The sequence below is a fragment of the Colias eurytheme genome, chromosome 8 (genome assembly GCF_061535395.1).
Source record: "Colias eurytheme isolate Ceu_HAF_F1 chromosome 8, ilColEury1 Martin Lab GWU primary, whole genome shotgun sequence".
In the NCBI taxonomy this organism is placed as follows: Eukaryota; Metazoa; Arthropoda; class Insecta; order Lepidoptera; family Pieridae; genus Colias; species Colias eurytheme.
The window spans coordinates 6,143,132-6,164,046 of record NC_142987.1 but is presented as its reverse complement, the minus strand read 5'-3'; the positions used below and the strand labels follow the sequence as shown (position 1 = coordinate 6,164,046).

The 20,915-nt window shown below is 31.9% G+C and overlaps 2 protein-coding genes across 2 annotated transcripts; one reads left to right on the top strand and one right to left on the bottom strand.

The window, feature by feature from the left end:
• The first annotated feature begins 3,246 nt into the window (after positions 1 to 3,246).
• LOC149906544 (uncharacterized) lies at positions 3,247 to 5,407 on the top strand. The gene is made up of 2 exons (XM_090104947.1): positions 3,247 to 3,431; positions 3,945 to 5,407. The coding sequence occupies exons 1-2, from the start codon at positions 3,260 to 3,262 to the stop codon at positions 5,405 to 5,407; spliced, it is 1,635 nt and encodes a 544-aa protein (XP_089961073.1). The 5' UTR covers positions 3,247 to 3,259.
• A 196-nt stretch (positions 5,408 to 5,603) lies between these two features.
• On the bottom strand, positions 5,604 to 11,608 carry LOC149906543 (uncharacterized). Its single transcript, XM_090104850.1, has 4 exons — positions 11,457 to 11,608; positions 11,195 to 11,373; positions 6,609 to 11,093; positions 5,604 to 6,163 (listed from the first exon to the last, which is right to left on the bottom strand). Exons 1-4 carry the CDS (start codon positions 11,524 to 11,526, stop codon positions 5,891 to 5,893), a joined length of 5,007 nt encoding a protein of 1,668 aa, XP_089960976.1. The 5' UTR covers positions 11,527 to 11,608; the 3' UTR covers positions 5,604 to 5,890.
• Positions 11,609 to 20,915: the final 9,307 nt, after the last annotated feature.

The following is a 20,915-nucleotide window of genomic DNA, read 5'->3' as shown; positions in this document are numbered from 1 at the left end:
TAAAATCGCTTCTCTGTAAAATATATATCATATTATAGATATTCTATATGAGTTATATTGCATCATATCCCTTATATCCTCTTACCTTTCTTTAAATTTATTATAACGAACTTATTGAAAAATTTAAAAGCGCTTTTATTTTGACATCAAATTTTGTTTCGTATTTCAAACGTTTTAATTTTTTTTATAGCGACGCTTCCGTGTTTCAGTTTTGTCTTTGGATATCATATTTAACAAGTATTTAACAATAAGGTTTGATACAAGCGTTGTATACAGGGTTTACACCCTGCAATAGTTACGGAATAATCGCCTGTGCACACTTAACAATTACTCGTTAAGTGTGCACAGGCGATTATTCCGTAACTATCGCAGATATCAAAAAACTTTAAACTGATATCGAAAGCCCTTTACCTAATGAGTAAAATGACAATAATAACTTTTTAAAAATAAAACGGGAAATATCCAAAAATTTTACACCAAACACTCCCATACATTTAGTATGAAATATGACTATCCTAAACATGTAATATGAAAAATTTTGGTTCTTTTTTTAATTTGTGCTTAAATTACTTCGCAAATTTTAATAAAAATTCATTAAGAAACTGTAAATAGTGCTCGATGTGGAATACAATGGTATTCCAAAACGAGAACTTCACTTCGAACATCTGCTTTGAACACAAAATATATGGAAAATTCAATGTATGGGAGTGTTTAATGTAACTTTTTTGGATATTTCCCGTTTTATTTTTAAAAAGTTATTATTGTCATTTTACTCATTAGGTAAAGGGCTTTCGATATCAGTTTCAAGTTTTTTGATATCTGCAATAGTTACGGAATAATCGCCTGTGCACACTTAACGATTACACCCTGTATACATATTTTACAAAAATTTAAACCAATGCTCTACAAATTCTCTACTCCTTCCAGGTGCTCAACAGACAAGTTTCCTACCACATAAAATAATGGAAAATATACGAATATAAAATGTTATGACGTCATAATATACTTATAGCACCTTGAACTAATTTAATATAGTATTGAATTTAATATATTATTTTATTATGTTTTAGGAACACGTCAATACGTGAGTCGAATGCATTGTTGAATCAACAAAATTACGGCGTAAAGTATAAACGTGCCGTATTAAAAATGACTAATGAAAAAGAAATTGATGGCCAATCCACGACTCCAGTCGTATTGGTTTATTATTATTATAGTGAACATTTAGTACGGAACATTGTTTAAAGTGATAAATTTATATTCATTGGTACGTATAATATATTTCAATTAATTATTTTGTACCTCCAATCATCCAGCAGGGTTCATTGAAATGATTTATACATATATTTGTATCTTTTTTTAAGGTGGCTTTTGCGGTTTTTTTTTATTATTATTTTATATGTTGATATTTAATGTGATATTATTTGATACCTGCATGTTATTATTTCGTCATGTAAGTGAAAGATTTTATAAAGTTTACTGGGAGGAAAAGTTACTTTATGGGAATAAAAAGTCTCCGAAAATAATGCATTTTTCTTCTTTATAATATTATTATTATAGTTTTTATTTTCAAGAAAGAAACAATAATTAATTATTTGCAATCGACTGTACGAAGTGATCTTCAATATTGCAATTGGAAAAAAATATTTTTATGAACCCAAAAGAAAAAAATTGCATTCACATGCCAACTGCGCAAACATAACTTCACCTTTATTAAAAAAAATATCTGAAAGTATATTTTTTGTCACATGGAAATTTTTATTGCATTCTCCATTTAGTTCAAATTTATAATCAAACATTCATTTAAAAATATGACACTAGCTGTGCCCCGCGATTTTACCCGCAGTGCTCCGCTCCTGTTGGTCTTTGCGTGATGATATAATATACATTATAGCTAGCCTTCCTCGATAAATGGGCTATCTAATACCGAAAGAATTTTTCAAATCGGATCAGTAGTTTCTGAGATGAGCACGTTCAAACAAACAACAAACTCTTCAGCTTTATAATATTAGTATAGATTATTATTAGTATCGTTTCTATGCATGTATATTTTAATGTTTATTGCTATGGTTTATTGAACTGGTATCGTTTAATTTAGAATTATCAAAGAAAGATTAAATCTGCCTTATAAGTTATTGTTATAATTGTTTCGTTATAGTGCGTTTATGCGTGCATTGTAACCGTATTAGTTCAAAACATAATAGCATGTTATTTATGAACTTATATTTTTAAAATTTGCACATATCTGGCCTATTTAAAAAATAGAGCCAAAGCCCATTTTCTTAATTTAATAGTGACCGTTACAGTGCTCTACAGTGAAAATCGAAAGTTGGCAAGCTAAATATAATATTTTAATATAATATAATTTTGTTTTGGTTATCGCAATATTTTCACGCAACTTGAAATCCCTAAATAAATCGAATTATAAATAATACAAATTAGGGTGAAGATTTATCGTATATCTATTACAGTGTTTAAAAAACCTCTTTACGTATACTCTCTGTAGTTTATGCATACTAATGTTTAAAAAAAAACACCAACAAGTCCATATTGACATTAAATTTTAGTGACAAAAATTTTATACCATAGTGTCAAGACGAAAAGGTAATAATTCTTTAACAATCCATACTAATATTATAAATGCGAAAGTAACTCTGTCTGTCTGTCTGTTACTCAATCACGCCTAAACTACTGAACCAATTTGCATAAAATTTGGTATGGAGATATTTTGATACCCGAGAAAGGACATAGGCTACCTTTTATTGCGAAATATGTACCACGTGCGAAGCCGGGGCGGACCTCTAGTATATTATATACATTGGGTAGGTAGAATATATATTTTTTACGTTTTAAAGATAAAATATAATGTAATTGGAGGCCGCCCATTATACCTACTACTAATGATACGTTTCAAAATTTCGTAAAATATGAGTAGATGAGTTATAGTAGGTAATAGTTGAAAGAGATCGAGCCTTGTTTAGAAAAATATAAAAATAAATAAAGTGGTATTACATTTTTTTATCTACGTTCATGTGTGGTAAGCATGTGATATTTATAAAAAATTAAAATATGTTTATCAATACCCTAAGGCCTAAACGAGAAAGTACCTACCTATGTACCTAAATTTTAAATATTTATTTTTAGAAATATATTCCTTGCCAGTTTTATTCAACTTTTTCTTTCATATACTACAAGATAGAAAACCTATCACAAATTATAGATACGATTTTTTTTCTTTACAGTATCCAAATGGCTAGTTATGAATGACCCGAAAAAAGAACATCTTCCACTGCTCTGCGATGATTTGTCTGACGACGAATATCAGATTCACGCCAGCAACCAAATATATAAGCGACGAGCAATATCTTCGGGCAACGGAAGAGCGAAATATCACGTCAAAGGCGCAGCAGAGATTATCAAGCGTTGGCCAGGTGGGATTAAAAAATGACACCTTTTGCGTATTTATATGTTCATACATCCCTATGTTATACCAAGCAAGTTATTGGTAGTCTGGGAATATTTTTTCTATGGCTTCATGTATAGTGAAGGCAGTGGTTTGTCGAATTGACAACGGTTTCAATATTTAACAAATTTTGCCATCGTTAGCTTAAAATACAACATTGATCGATTGTATCCTGTTACGCAAATAAACTGACCTGAGGAGGCTAGCAATAACAATGTAGAAATTCTCTAACCTGATGAAAATCTTTCACGGTATAATTACCTATATTATAGTCTCGTTATTTAGAAAAGAATGTGGTTTTAGCAGACTCATGTCATTTGGTCCTGGTCAATTATGCATAGCAGCAACATAGGAATCAATCATGTTCTAAATATAATTGTAGGCACCAAAACCAATAGCTGTGAAAATTTATAACAGTCCTCATAACAAACCTGTATGCCTTATAATTAATATATTCTAATGAATTGATTTTTTATTTTAGATCATATATCATCACTTCTTACATACTGGTGGATGGGATTAACAATGATTGCACTGACAGTTTTTATAATTTATAACAGCGTTCTGGCACTCGCTAAAATGCCTCCTCAATCAAGACTGATTAAAATGCAACCACCTTTAAAATTAGATAGTAAGGCTATTGAGTACTCCGCTTCTTATAAGACTATTTACATGCATGTTATTAACGATAATCATACTATGGATCTAAATGACTATATGCCATATATTGAAATTGTAGCGAAAAACTATCCTACATTTAAATACAATTTTGTTATACTCTTCAATGATACGTTAGACAACGTAGACGACAATGTGAACGATTTTCAGAAAAATGAAATTGCACTGAGATCACTTCTAAAGGAAAAGACTAAAGATTATAAAATAGCAACTCGTGACAATATTTTCATACAACGAAAATCTCTGACGTCATTTATGAATGGGTCACCGTTAAAAAAGTATTGGAGACATTTACCACAGAAATTCATGAGTTTCCTGATAAGATGCATATCAATATGGAATAAAGGTGGCATATCTATCAACCCTTTGTTATTTACCCCTAAATCACCGCATCCCGATTATATGGATGAAATTAAAAACATACTGAAAAACATTGAAAACTCAAAAACAGTTAAAAAGGAATTTTATAAGGAACTGACACCAACAGTGAAAATTAAGAAAAGAGTTAATAACATTCGTGATATTATTAACGAGTTAGAAAATAATAATTCAGCATTTGACGATTCTAACGATAAGCTTATAAGTTTAGCTGAAGAAGAAACTAAAAATATTCCCTCTAAAGTAACCAAAAATGCTTCTCAGATTGAATCTTTAACTAATGTAATAGAAACTAATAGTGGTTCATTAAAAAATGTCAGAAAGAAACATATTTTACATAAACAATTAACAGGTAAAAATGATTTCAGCGATTCTGTAAAACTAAATGCTCCAAATTTCAATGCTACATCAAATAATATTTATGAAAAAAGGAATAAATTTTCTAATAAGAATGAGACAACAGATAAAAAGCTTTTCCCTATGTTTTTAAAATATTTATTTTCACCCTCTACAAACGCCTATAATTCTGCGAGTAACGATCCTCTAAGTGAGAATATTATTATGACAAAGGTTAGTGATGAAAGTTTGCCACATAAGAACGACGAATATGTTATCAATAATTATGCTCTTCCTTTGAAACCTGTGTCTCGGGAAATGAATAATTTAATTTCGTCAGATACAGATCAGTTTCTGGATTTGAACTTAGACTTAAAGGGAAATATAGTTGCTACAAAAACCCCTTGTCACGCATTTCTAGGAACAATATTTAATAATGCCATACATCACGTAAAAGATGAAACGGTTACCGATTTTATCATTGCCGAATTGTCAATCTTTTGTAAAGGAACCTGGACATCTTGTAAAGGCGTTAATGTTATATTATTATAGTTGTTATTTGTGATATGTATTTATTATAATATAATTAGTAATAAAATTAATTGTTCTTTTCCATCTGCCATTTTTTTCTTAATCGATACCTATGCTTCGTTGCTTATCTACATATCTATCGTAATAATAAGGGGTTCTGTTTATAATATTGGTGTATAGCCAATGAAATAAATACAATAATAATGTTTTCACCACATTTATTTTCATTTATACTTGTACATTCTAAGTGCTAATCCAATCGTGATCAAAATAATGTATGTATTCAAAAGTAACACAATCTTGATCACAAGTAATGTAATTAATTAAAATGACAGAGTCACATTCTTATTTTTCTATTGTTAATGAAGACTAGATTCATGTACTATTTCACTGGCAAATAAAATGTACGTATGCCATTAATTAAATCAGTGCTTATTCTAACGTTTCCATCTCAAACAACCTATTAAGTATCAAATTAAGTAACTATTTATTCTTTGTATATTTTCAAGGTGCAACATTTCGAATTTCCGTAGGTATATCATGTCTGTTATTCCATGGATAAACGCTTCTGTTACAATCCCTCACTCTTGTCATTCTTTCACATCTTTTACTGACTGTCCAGAAAATGTAATCCTTTGGGCATTTAAAAACTAGACCCTTATATTTATTGGTTCTTGAACTTTGACATTTAAGGAATGCCGGAGAACACTCCTGATTGGCTTCAAACGGAAAATATCCTGTTCCTGGACATGCGTAACTTTTTGTAGTAGCCATCATCTGTAAAAATAAATTGAATTATTACATATAAAATATAAAGAGCAACACAAAAAAACGGAAATAAAATTAGTAAAACTGAAACTTAAACAATAATTATTCATTCAACTAGTTTTCCCTAAGAGTTTTCCTTCAGAAACGGTTTTAAATCGTTAAAATACATAATTTAATATCTCTATTCGTTTATATTGTTGGGTAATACCTTAATTTGTATTTTATATTATCACATAATGTTAATATTTAACATAACCATAATCTATACAAATAATACAAATGCCAAAGCTTGAAAGTTTGAACGGATATTCGTTACTCAATCACGCTAAAACAACTCAACGGATTTTGATGAAATTTGGCTCAATAACAAGAAAATAATCTTCAGATGTGTTAGTAGCTCAACCTGGGCTGAGCCTGGATTAACGTTTAGCAATAGACAAAAGATACCCCTTACCGGCTCAATATGGTCACCACTTAATCTTTTTATTCGATGAGTTCGTGACATGGTACCTTCACATTTCTTTTCGGATTTGCTTTCATTAAGGCATTGCGTTTTACTTTCATCATAAATTGTGCCATTAGGACAATGGAATAATGCTATCTTCAAATCATGACTGTCATCTTCTTCAGTACATTGATAGAATATATTGCAATATTTTGGATGCCTTCTAAATGATGTAGGACATACATAAGCATGCTGATCATCATCCATATCAGGACATTTATTGTTAGTTGAGTTACTTTCTGTTGGTTTCGATGATTCCGTGGTTGTTTTATCATTTTCTGTTGTTGAAGTATCCGTTGTAGATGTAGATTGTTGCTCTGTAGTAGAAGTCTGAGTTGTTGATTCACTTGTTGAAGATTCTTCAGTTGCTTTTTCTGTTTGTGTAGTTTGATCAGTAGCGGTGGTAGAACGTTCTGTCGTAGTTGTATCTTGTGAGGAAGAAGTTGTTTTATCGGTTGTTGAAATGGTAGATTGTGTTGTTGTTGTATCCTGTGACGAAGCAGTTGAAGAAGTTGATTGTTCAGTAGTCGAACTAGTGGACTGTGTTGTTGTATCTGGTGAAGTCGCGGTTGAAGACGTCGATTGATCAGTTGTTGTAATGGTAGATTGCGTTGTCGTGTTTTCTGCAGATGTTGTTTGTTGGCTGGTTGTCGTAGTACTGTCCGTAGTAGAAGATTGTTGTGTCGTAGTACTTTCTGTACTTGTGATTGACGGTGTTGTGCTTTGCATACTGGTCGTCATTTGCTGTGTTGTTGTTTTTGGTTCTTCTGTACTTGTTAAGGTACTATCAGATGTTGTTGATTCTGTTGATGTACTTTCTGCGTTACCTGTCGTTTGGGAACCACTGCAATTCCTAGTTGCATAAACAGAATCCTCATAGTTGCAAGTGTTCAAAGTGGGATCCCATAACGTACCTTCACCACATTCAAAATGAAAGATAGAAAAACTAGAACCATCATTATTCCAATCGACGCACCTATAAAACTTTTTGCAGTCGTTTGGATTTGGATAAAAACCAGCTTCGCTGCAAGTAAAGTTTCCTTTTTCTTGCTGTTCAGTTGTAGTATTATTCATATTATCATCTTTGTTTATGTTATCATCTCCTGGACCATTTGTTGTAATGGAAGTACTAGACGAGGGTCTCGTACTTATAGTTGTTGTGCTATATGTCGACGAAGTAAAATCTTTACTCGTGGTTGATAAACTGTCAGTACTTTCTAAAGAGCAAGAAGGATTTTTTACATCTTCTGGATGATTGCAAGCTGTTATTTCTTGATCCCATATCGTTCCTTCACCACAGGTAAAATCATATTTAGTAAAACCGTCTTTGCCATTGTAGACACATCGATAAAATTTCTTGCAGTCACCAGAATTTCCGAAAAATCCTTCATTATTACAAGAGTCATCATTATTTACATTCGGATGCGCTGTTGATGTTTTAATAGTATCTGAATTCATTGTTGTGTGTTCTGCCATTTGTTGAGTGGATACATTTTCAGTAATGCTATTGACTGTACTCATAGTGCTACCTTCTACAGTTGATGACTGTGTCGATGAACTGTGTGATACAGCCATCACAGTACTTGATTCTTCAGTAGTAGAATATGTTGATGATGAAACGTCGACAGGTGTCTTTTTTGTGGTCGAAGTGCTTTCCATTTCACAAGAAGGATGTTCTACATCTGTTGGATAATTACACGCTAATATATCTTGATCCCATATTGTACCGTCACCGCAAGTGAAATCATATTTTGTAAATCCATCTTTTCCATTATAAACACACCGATAAAACTGTTTACAGTCATTAGTGTCTCCATAAAATCCCTCTTCCACACAACTTTGACTTGTACCATCCCCGACTGGTTTCAAACTAGTTGTGGCGATCTTTGTGGTTTGTTCAACAGCTGGTTCTGCTTCTTTATCTACATTATTAGACGGACTTATATTATTAGAACTATGTTCTGTTATAATTTGTGTTTTAACGGTGGACGTAGATGGCGATGAATCTAAAGTTGATACTGTAGAGCTGTTAATATTATCCGATACACAAGATGGTCTTTTAACGTCTCGCGGATGATTGCAGGCTGTAATATCTTGGTCCCATATAGTTCCTTCTCCACAAGTGTATTCGTACTTGATAAGTCCATCTTTTCCATCATTTACACATCGATAAAATTTGTTACAGTCATTAGAATCACCAAAGTAGCCTGTCTCTGTACATGTATTTTCAGGACTCGGTTGAATGGTATTTATCGACTGTGTAGTAGTCGTTTGAATGACATTTATTGACTGTGTATTAGTCGTTTGAATATTATTTGTTGATTGTGTACTACTCGGTTCAATATCTAATGCAGTTGTAGTCGTTGTACTTGTTGGTTTTGGATTGGATTCTTCGTATATTTCATTTTCTTGTTTGTCGTTGCAAGTTTTAACATTTTCTATGTGATTACAAGAATTAATCGTAACATCCCAAGCAGTTCCTTCACCACACGAAAATTCATATTTAACGTAGCCACCATTGCCATCGCTTACACAACGATGAAACTTTTTACAATCTACAGCATTCGGATAAAATCCTTCTCTCAAACATTCATCACCTTGGACAGTTGACATTGCATCAGCTATATGGGATGAATCAGTAAACATATTCGGCTGTGATGTAGGAGAAATATAGATATTATTGGTCTGATTGAATTGAAATACTGTCGTAGCACTACTTGTAGTTGGTTTACTGAAACTAGAAGTTTCGAAGGAGCCTTGTGTGTTAAATGCGTTAATAGTAGTAGGTCTCGAAGTTACGGTAGTTTCACGGATGTCATTATTTATTTCACTTTTCTGGCCGCATTTTTCAACAGCCCATGCATGATTGCATGATTCTATTCGTGAATCCCAGACTGTTCCTTGACCACAAGTGAATTCATATTGGATAAACGTTCCTCTACCACTGTCAACGCATCGATAAAATTTATTACAATCTATACTATCGCCAATGAAACCAGATTTTGTACATTTGTTACGTTCAGTCTGTATCTGTGTATTTACTATTTTATTTGTATTCTCTGTTGAAACTGAGTTTTCATTTTGTTGATATCCTCCATAATCATAAAATGCTTCATCTGGAATGGCATTCGATGTTGTTGTGCTTAATGAGTCCGGTGTAATTTTTGATTTATCAACAAATGTAGTCGAAGATTGTTCATTAACTAATCCATATCCAACATTCATATCACTTATATGTACTGGGGTAGTTAATGTATTGTAATCATGAAATTGGGTTGATGTGGTCATTTTATTTTCAGTAAACTTTTTAGTTCCGCACTCTTTAACAGCCCATGCGAAATTACAAGCTTTTATAGTATCATCCCAAACTGTACCTTCACTACAAGAAAACTCGTACTTAGTAAAAGATCTTTGTGAGTTTTCAACACACCTATAAAATTTACTACAATCATCGCTATATCCAAAGAAACCATTTTTGTAACATTGTCCATTCTTCATTTGGCCAATAATTAAGTTGTTTTCAACGTCGTCCGCATTATTTTTATCTTTGTTATATTCATTTTCACTAAATGAAGTATGAGGAGGAGGGTCATCATGTTGCAATATTTTATCCCCATAATTAATTTGTACTGGTATATAGCCCGATGTTGTTCTTTGAGTCGAAGTGGATTGAGATATTTCACTGGCACTTGTTGGTATTTCTCCATACGCTGGTGTCTGATTATGTAAAATATCATTTTGTTTTTCAGACTCCATTTGATTGACATATCCTTGATTATTTTGAGGTGGATGTTCATAATATACATTACTAGGTCCTTTCTCCGTTGTTTTTTTATCGCCAAATGTGTCCGTATTTTCTGTATATTTACTGACACGTCCACAGCGCGTGTTTCGAGCTAACCAAGCATGATTACATCCCTGTATACTATCATCCCATATAGTGGCATCGCTACAAAGAAATTCGTATCTGATGAATCCTCCTCGTAAATTACTTACACATCTGTAGAACTTTTTGCAATTATTTGTGTCTCCCATAAAACCATGTGAAATACAAGGCTCCCCTTCTTGTTTCATCTGATGTGGAATATTTGTTGAATGTGTAACTTTGTCATTTTGTGATACTAGCGCATGGGGTGGGGTTGCATCATAATTCATATCAGAAAATACCGGTGGGTACTGTGATATATTGTGTTGATTTTCGGGCAATTCATTATTGTATTCAAATGGTGATGGATTATTGGAATCTATGAAGTTTAATGTAATGTTAGTAGTTTTTATTGGTTGGGGTAATTCTTGCAGGATATTTTCTATTTCGTTCTCATGCTTTTCTTCGTTGTTTAATAATGAAGCACTACAATCGGCGCGTCTCGTGCTGTGGGGGTAGTTACACAATTCTTTTTCAGGGTCGTAAATTGTGCCCGGAGCGCATTGAAACTGAAATTTAAAAACAAATATGAAATAACGTAGATTTAACAGATATTTAGTACTTATTTATATATGCGTATAATTTTCTAACATGTTATTTATGCTCTTACCCTAAATACTGTATACTTTTCATTATGTCCTTTTAGGCAACGATAAAAGACAGAACAGTCGTTAAAATCGGCTTGAAATCCTTCTTTGTGACATGTAACCGATTCCGGCTTAGTATCTGAATATAGTTTAACTATCCGACCATTTACACGTTCCTTTCGATGTTTCTCCGTAGTTGTATCTGAAATGTTTAAAGCACGTTATACAATAGGTTTAATTCAATTATTTTTCATTGCAAAAACAATAAATATGAAGTTAACTTACCGTATTCTTCTGTTATGACATAACTAAAATATAATAGGAGTAGAATGAATGGCAGTTTAACAAAATACATATTAGTACTCAGTAATACAGTAACAGGATATAAGATGTATTAATGCAATGTGTTGAATTTTTATTATCTCTTCATTATAGCAGCAACTGCAAAGAAAATATTTTTATTTTAGTTTATTTTGCCACAAAAATAAAACAATTATCTTATTTCAATCACAATAAGAAAGATACAGTCGTATTGAAATAAACCACCACACAAACCAATAAAACAATTAAATTCTGCAAACTAAATAAATCTACAAAGGCTCAATATATATGAATTGTAATAAACATAAAATATTTACGTGTGAGTTTAAATTAATTCAAAGGCTCTTTCTAAAATACGAGCGCGCTCCCCTCTTGGAGTAGGCAGAAAATATTCAATTTATTTATGTAATTACGCAAGACTTATGAAGGAATATTGAACTCTTATGTTATTAATTATTCAACATAAATTTAAAATAACATCTTTAGTTAATCTCTCGTGCAACTTGTCTTTTTTCTTCTTTTTACATTGCATTTAAATTATAGGCAGGTGAAAATCCCCGTGTAGATTTAACGATTCCAGTAGATCATGCACAGCATCCTCGAGCGAGTACTATGTTTAAAGGTCACATGTAAACAACCAAGCAGCCTTCGAACAGAATATATCGACGCATACCCCGCTAGTTCATTGCCACGAATAATAATTACGGGTTGATCCCGCAAAAAGCAAGAAGAGCAAGATGTGAAGAGATGTTTGTTTTTTTGCGTCTAGATGACACACTGCCTTTTTATAGAGCGCCCGACCTGTGTGTGAAACTAATTGCGTAGGGTTATAAAATAGGACTGAACAAAAACATTGGTGGAATTTGCTTGTACTCCGGATGTTGCGAATTTCAAGAAGTTATTATGTTACAACTGATATAAGAGATATGCATCCATTTTTAATTATCGAGAGCTAATAAAATGGAACGACAGCTTTACGCTTTATGATGCTTTATGGTTGGCTTCTGAATTATTAGCCAGCTTTGATGTTAAGTTCTTCATAATAATATTAGTATAGTATTAAATTATCTATGACAGTATATACATATTATCAATTATGGTAATGTTACCCATAAATTATGAATTATGCATAAATTAAACTAAAAATTTCCAACAAAAAAAGCAGTATCCTATAAATAAAGCAGTATTCTTTAGATAAGGCTTATCTTATCTTTTATCTAAACAGCAAAATATTGATAATATATTTAATACGGGCAGTTTTAAAGCGAATACATAATATACATAAAGAGGTTTCAAAATTCAATCCCACTGTTTATAATATCGCTACTCCGTACTCGTAAGAACAACTTTTTTATGAAATTATCTTTCGCTTGCTTTATTTTTAACCCCCAACATACCCGTAGGTTTTATATAATGACTGTATAATAGTTCTCGCCACAGATAATGTAACATGCTTTTGAACCACATCAAAGAAAATACTTTTAGAAGCCGCGCGATGTTTTTGCTTTTGTAAGTTATCTTGTAATGGCATCATTATTAAAAAATGCCGATCCAAACATACATAACCAGACAATGGAACAAAATTTTCAATTAGAAGATTAAACTGTATCGATTGGGTTTAGATTGGGCTAAGTTATTGAATCATAATTTGAGCATCTGATAAAAAATAATTCAATGTTATAAGTATAACTATATGTGGTACCAAGTTATGGTACGTTGTAAAGTACTTGTTATTCATAGAGATTTAACTATTTATCTACATAATACAGATGTGAATATGTTTCATAAAATTGACCTAAATTATTATCAGTTCAATGGTAAAATCCATAGTCCGAAATAAAAAAAGTATTCATAAAGAAAAAAGAAAACCGTGATACTTATTAATAAAATAACATAAGATGCAGGTTTGCAATAACTAATAAAAATGCAACGATATTGTAAAGAGAGATAAAGTTATTGTACGGTACTTGTCATAAGTATAAAAAACGTAGCACATGATGACATCGTATAAAGTCGACTATTACACATTTAATTTTACGCCACTGCTTTGTAAATAGAGTATTTTTATGCACGGTGCATACCATGAATAGTACGATGTAATAATAACACTAAACAATTTATAATTTGTGTCATAATACAGTCCCATCGTAATTATGAACACCGAAGAAAATTTTACAAAGAATATTTCATATACAGGGTGTCACGCTTTCGGTATACTAAGCGCGAAGGGACTTGTAGTTTTGCATACACTGATCACATAAAAAATACTTAAATAACAAAATTACGCGAAAAATTTTTTGCTAAATTTTTCCTTAAAATCCATGTATTCGTCTCTGGCTTCGCGCAGCCGGCATATACCGCTTCGCTAATGTGAGTATTTTGTCTATGAAAACATAATCTTAAACGATAGCTCACATGTGGGTGGCAAAGTTGCGCGGTTTGCTTGTTGGGGGTGTACACATGGAATTTTAAGAATTCCTCTATTTAAAAAAAAAATGCGTCTGGAATTTTATAATTATTTTTTACGTACTCAGCGTATGCAAAACTACAAGTCCCTTTGCGCTTAGTATACCGAAAGTGGGACACCCTGTATAATAATGCAATTTCTTAAATTCAAAATGCACATAAAAATCGGGATTTCATCGTTTATATTCCTAACAATACCACAAGAAAACATAATTATAATGTCTCATTCTTCATAATCCATTATATTTTTTAATACATTATGCCTATAGACCTCGAGAAAATTTATCGCGACCATAAATCATGTACCCAATTATGCGTAGGTACTTCGATCCTTTTACTTTTCTTGTAACGAGAGTAAAATTGCATAAGATGCGCCACCGACATATTTATTGGGACCTGTTGAAGGGTTGCACCGGCTGAACTGGCTCCGAAGATTCCCTTAATAGCTGTTGTGGTCAGAGCTGCATTCCTCATGAGACCGGATAGAGATATCTAGCAGTCAATTACGGGAGCTACTTATTGTAAATCGATATATTGAGTTCATTATATTCCTGCGAATGCTATGCTCGCAAAAAACTTATAGAAAACCGATCGAGGTAAAAATTAGTATTTTATATTTGTAAATGATATTATATAAAAAAACAACGGATCATTAACTTAGGATTCACAATTTAAACGATCATAGAAACCAAATGAAGTCCCTGTAGACTCTATAGTATAGAGAGATACCATACGCATTTTACATAGCTGTTTCACCGATGATTTGCCTTTTGCGGGCAAGTATATGTAAAGGTACTATGTTAGCCTACAGACTATATGGCCTACGGGACCAAGTCTCTTATTTTCATATACACATAAAGAAACCAACGAATTGGAAAATCATGAAATCAGTTAAAAAGCTAATCCAATAAAATAATACGTGTCAATGTAAATAACGGAAGTTAAACGTGAAATGCAAAATTGTTTCGAGTTCCAATAGAAGATAAATCCGTCACAATAATAACAGTACTTTTATAAACGTCAGTGGCCATATTGAACGTGCCTATCCCATCATCATGTTAATTAAAACAAATAAAGGATATTCCGACCCGAACTACATACTTATTACTTAAACTAAAACAATTTGAATATATTCTAATTAATCGCACATCTAAGAGAAGTTAATTTGTAAATTGAATCGCCGGAAAAATATATATTACAAGTTTAATTATGATAAGGTTTTTAATAATTTAAAGGTAAATTATTATTATTATTTTGTTTTTAAGGTTTTTAATTTTATATTAATTTTTAATCGCCACTCAGTCCTTTCTCTACCAACACACCTACCATCTTTATTTTATACACTCGATACATTTTTTTTTTGTAACTTAACTACCGCTAACTATAAAATAACTCCCACCAGGATATAAATAAATTATTTACGCTTAACGTAAGCTTAATCATTGATAATAGCTAACAAATTAAAATAAAATTCCTCGTGTGTACATACAATGGTCATTGAGTAATCTCGTTCACGGTCAAGGCTATCGCAATATCAATTATTGTTAACATTGTTTTATTTTTTCACGAATCATGCGTATTTATTAATTATTTTTGAGTTTTGATAACAATTATTTTTAAGTATAGAATCTTTTCAATTTGTGGCTTTTACTCCAGCCTTTCTATCACTCAAAGTATACTTAGGAGTTATGCTTAGTATACCTACATTCATTTTTATACGATTAGGTTCTTACTACCTACTCTTTGAAGAAAGTGATAAAAAACGAAAGTGATTAGCATTTTCAGAACAAGGCTCGGGCAAAAAAATAAACATCTCAAACTGTAAGATACTATTCTCTATCACTAACTCAATACGAATCAGTTGTGTAAAATTCATTCGTTATAAGACACCATATATTTTAATTTCTAAATAGGTAATATGTTAAACAACATCATCAAGAATTTACTCATATATGATATATCTCTCACAATCATCACTTTTTTATTTAATTCCCACGATTAAAAACAATTAATACACATAATCTTCAACTTCCTTTGCAATTACATATCGATCTTCAACTATTTTCTGTTGTCCTTCAATAGTAATTAAACGCATGAACCATGCAGTAAGGCACAGGCTCAAACCTTGACCGTAGGCTGCGTATTCCATAATTGAGGTGCAAGTCAATTTTCCACCGTGATCACGATTTTCATGCGGGCACGTTGCGTTCATTACCCGATGATATCATAACCTATCCATTTCTGCTACATACGATTATATTTTTTATGGGTTTTTTGTATTTCTATATTTTCAATTAAGGTAATTATGGTTCCGATAAACTATACCTAGTTGATAAGATTGTAAACATTCGTTTTGAATCATGCATGAAATAAATTAGCTTAAAATGCTCCATTTACATACACAAACAAATCCTACAACCGTTGCATACAACCTACTGTTACTAATTTACTAAACTTATTATCATTTTATAGCGCTACAATAAACAATGAAAGCACAAATACAAAAAATAAGGTACTTGAACTGTACAATATATTTTTATCCCGTAATCTTATTTATGCGTATCCCGCACGGACATATATCAAGATAGACTAAGCGAGTGTATGTACTTCCCGTGTCCAAACTACGATTATGAAACTTACTTGACGCTGGCCTACACTCAGTCCGCGCTTGCAGTTCGCCAAGGAAAGACGTGAAGCTGAATAAAGTAAAATGCCGAATTACGCCGTTATAAACTGTAGAAACTCCACAGCTGTGAGTGGCCGAGTTAGCAGAGATGTTTCCTTCCACCGGTAAGTAATTTTCTAATCAGAATATGCACTATTTATTTTAAAATCAAATAAAGAATATCTGTGGAAAACGATCGTGACAAACACGGATACCAAATCATACGAAATGATTCGGAATACATTGCGGCTTTTACTTGGCACGGTAAAGATCGCGTCGTATGATAACAAGCAATGAATAGCGTCTTCTCATTTTTCTGTTCTCATTTTTCTGTCCAATTTTGTGGTTAGTGATGTTCATTTGATGCAACAGTTCTCGATTCTAATCGATTTTATAATCGAACAGATAAATGATAATTTGAAGGAGCAATTTTTCAGAAAAAAGGCATAGATTTTTTTTGTCATTTAATACGACTTGACCTAGAACTTTTAAGTATTTTAATACAAAGGTACTAAAAATAAATATTATGACATGGACGCCATTAGTTAAAGTGTCATCTTGGGAGTTTTTTAAGAAAACTCCTTATTGCTTAGACTATGTTTGTTTTTTCAGTTTTCCAAGTAACCCGAACATAAAAGGAAAATGGATCGATGCAACGGGACATAAAGATTGATTGATTGACAGTTTCATTACTTTCTTTCGATGGCCTCTCTAGTACGTAGTACATGGTAACTCAATGGGCATATGTAAGAAAAAGCTAAAACACATTAGTTTACTTGTTAGAATATTAAAAGGTTTATAACTTTATTTTATCATCCCTCTGTCTATGGTAATTATCATTTTTCTGTCTTGAATCGATTTAGTAATCGATTACGATTCATTTATTTGACTACCTCTTAGACATAGATCTAGTTTGATCTGATTTCTTTCGATTTACTTCGATGGGATAGGACGATACTAGAATCGCCGCGCGAGTGGCGGCCTAATCGATTTAGCGTAAAATGAAATTAACATCACTAAAAAGCGCTCGTGACGTCATAACGCGTCAAGGTCAGTACAAAAAATATGACACGCTTGGTTTTCATACAGATCGCGGTACTTGCGTTGTCTACTTATATATACATGTCTGTGGTATCCCGTAATAGCAAAACGAGTTATGTTTATACGTTACATTATAATTATGCCTTCGGATATTTGCAAACATATTTAGAGCTCCATTATTCAATTAGTGCTTTACGAGATCGATGAAAAGGTAAAACTTTTATAGTATCTATTATGTTCATATTTATTAGCGGTTGAATGACCGTTATGAATAATGTGTGCGTTTGCGGCCAATCAGACTCGCAATTTATGAATATTAAATTTCATTTTTGAATTGGATTTATATTAGTAATTTAGTACTATATGGTTACAGAGGAATACAAATAAACAATTTTTAGCCTTATCTGTAACATATTATGTAAGACAAATCTTCTAGTATCATTGTCTAATACAATAAAATTAACTTTTAAAGCTCTATTTTGATGACAACAAATATATTGAAATAAGTAATTGCTTAGATTCGAGCTTAGATTATTTCGTCTAGCTTTTTTGAAATGTAGAGTTTCCAGTACGAAATTGAATTGGATAAATCAATGCGCCGCAAATCACCTAGTTTAGAAACCGTCATGGGATGAAGGCCGCAGATGATATCTCGATCATCCGGCGATTCTCAACTTCCATTGAGTAACAGATTAGTTTTAACAATGTACTTTCCTATTGTATCATTTAATTATATGGTATAGAGATAAGAAACTTTTAATCCAGTAGTAAGCTTGCTTCATGTGATAATTAATGAAATTGGTATGTAATATGTGTTAATTGGTCTACATCTCTACAACCTTAAATAGGTACTTAAGTTTGTTTACAAGACTATATATGTAGTTTTTTTCATTTATTATCTACTTATCCAATAAAAATTTAAAATACCTACTATTATGTTTAACGTAAAATATTAAAACGAAGATGGTGACAGCGAAACAATAACTTTAGGGCATAAATAATAGAAAGAGTATAAATTTTCATCAAGTGCAATCGAAATTGAATCGAAATATCTTCGAAATATATATTGATTAAAGAATTGAAGTTATTAAGTTTGGGAAGCTATTTAACATAACTGTCCTTATAATCTAGCTATAGATATTGATAGTTGATACAACGGGAAATGATTGCCGAATCAATTAGTTTATTTCTCCCAATAGCTCTATCAAATATGCTAAAATAATGATTACTTTATGGCTTACTCCGTTGTATTTTACATTTAGCTGTCTTCAAGATGAGAAATGACTCATCAGTGTTGATTGCAGCTTTATAGAAAAAAACATAAAAATTACGTATTCACATCCTCTGTAAATGTTTTAGCATATCATCACTCGTATATAGAACAAAACGCTCAAGGTAATTAATATTCTGCCTTAATTAAGCTGTATTACAAAAAAACACCTTTTGTGTTTCTGCGCCATATGAAACAAAACATCCTTATTTAGTATATCTACGATTACAATCGAGTTATTATATTTTTGTGAATTAAGGGTTCAGTGACCTTGCTTTGGGTGTTCGTATGACGAATCCCATTTATGACTAAGTATGCTCGTAATGCCTAAATGAACTTGAATGGGCACGCCTTATATCACGATCTAGTGTAAGATGTATATTATGTATATTACGTATGTAGGTACTAAAATATCTATGGGTACTATCAGTATAATTATAGGTAGTAAATAAATGAAATAAGTACCTACCTAATACCCTGCTTCCCTAAAATGCAAATCAAAGATTGATATAATATATTATATACTTATTAAACCTAGAAGGCATAAATCCTATAAATATTTTACTGAAGACTTCTTCGTTAAAATCCCGTTATGGATAGTATATATGTATTTTTATTTTTGATCGAATTGATTCTTTCCACAAATTGCTAATTAAGTTGTAGGTAATTGAAAAATTAGTAGAACTTGAATTATTGACGCATGCTTATTGCACGCCTCATAAGCGAAGCGTTGAGGTGGGTACTACTGTCACTTCGCGCAAAACATCTGATTTTTCAAACTTAAAATGTCTATATGTATCATACATTGCACTTGTAAGATAATACATACACACACATATTAAGAAAAAACACTATTTTTAACGTTCATGATATTTTTGATGTCATTTTTGTTATTTAAACTAGTTAAAAAACAGTTTAAAAAAGGTCTGTCTTGGACGTCCGTGTGTCTGTATGTGCGGATCCTTTTTCTTGTTAACACGATAGCGACCGAAATACTTTACTAATCGAGTCTTTTTTTTTCTCTTACGCTTGAGTATGCTCAGGAATAGAACCCTTTCATTTTTCAGGGTCTGATTCGATGTGGTTTAATTGTTATTAAATAAACAAAAATAATAATTAAATAAATATTTATTAAAAAAAAATTATGAGGCGTGCACTTTTGGATTTTCCAAATTATTTTATATAACAGATTATTATTTTCTATTTTGTCCCTATTTCATTTTGTAGTGCATAATCTAGGTATGCGCCTTTATTGTAACGCCAAAGCCCAAAACCTTATGGTAAGATAGAGTTGTGCAAAATAGTTAAGCGTGTTAATAAAATCAATACATATATTAGTAATGGGGTAAACGGTCAGGATGTACGTTAGTGCAGGTGCATTCGTGCAAAGAATTATAACCTTATTGAAATTATTTAGGGAAAAACGGAGTCTTGGCATTGAACTTGGATTGTTAAGTCCTACTTGGCTGTTTTGCCAAATATGTCGAATATTTGCATCTAAATACACTATGAATTTTAAATGAAACGGTATCCTATTCTACTATACAGGGTTACTTGTAAAACACCGGCAACCTGGCAGGACAAGATAGCTAACATCATAAGTAACAACATTTGTTCTACGACTTCTGATAATTTGTTAGATTTTATTTTCATACAAAAATAAATATTCATTTAATTTTCCGTCTGAATATTATAAACTCTACGCCTCCCAAAAAATACGCAAACAAAAAGCGAACGAGAGGGGGAAGGGGGCGTCGCGTCGTCCATCCGATAATGAATAGAACATAGACTTACAAATGTTAAGAGAGTACAATAAAAGTTTAAAAAATCATTTAAAAATAATTTATTGCGTTATGCCAAAAGTCGTAGAACAAATGTTGTTTCTTATGATGTTAGCTATCTTGTCCTGCGAGGTTGCTGGTGTTTTACAAGTAACCCTGTATATTGAAAAATCCGTGTAGAGGGCAGGGAAAGCATTTGT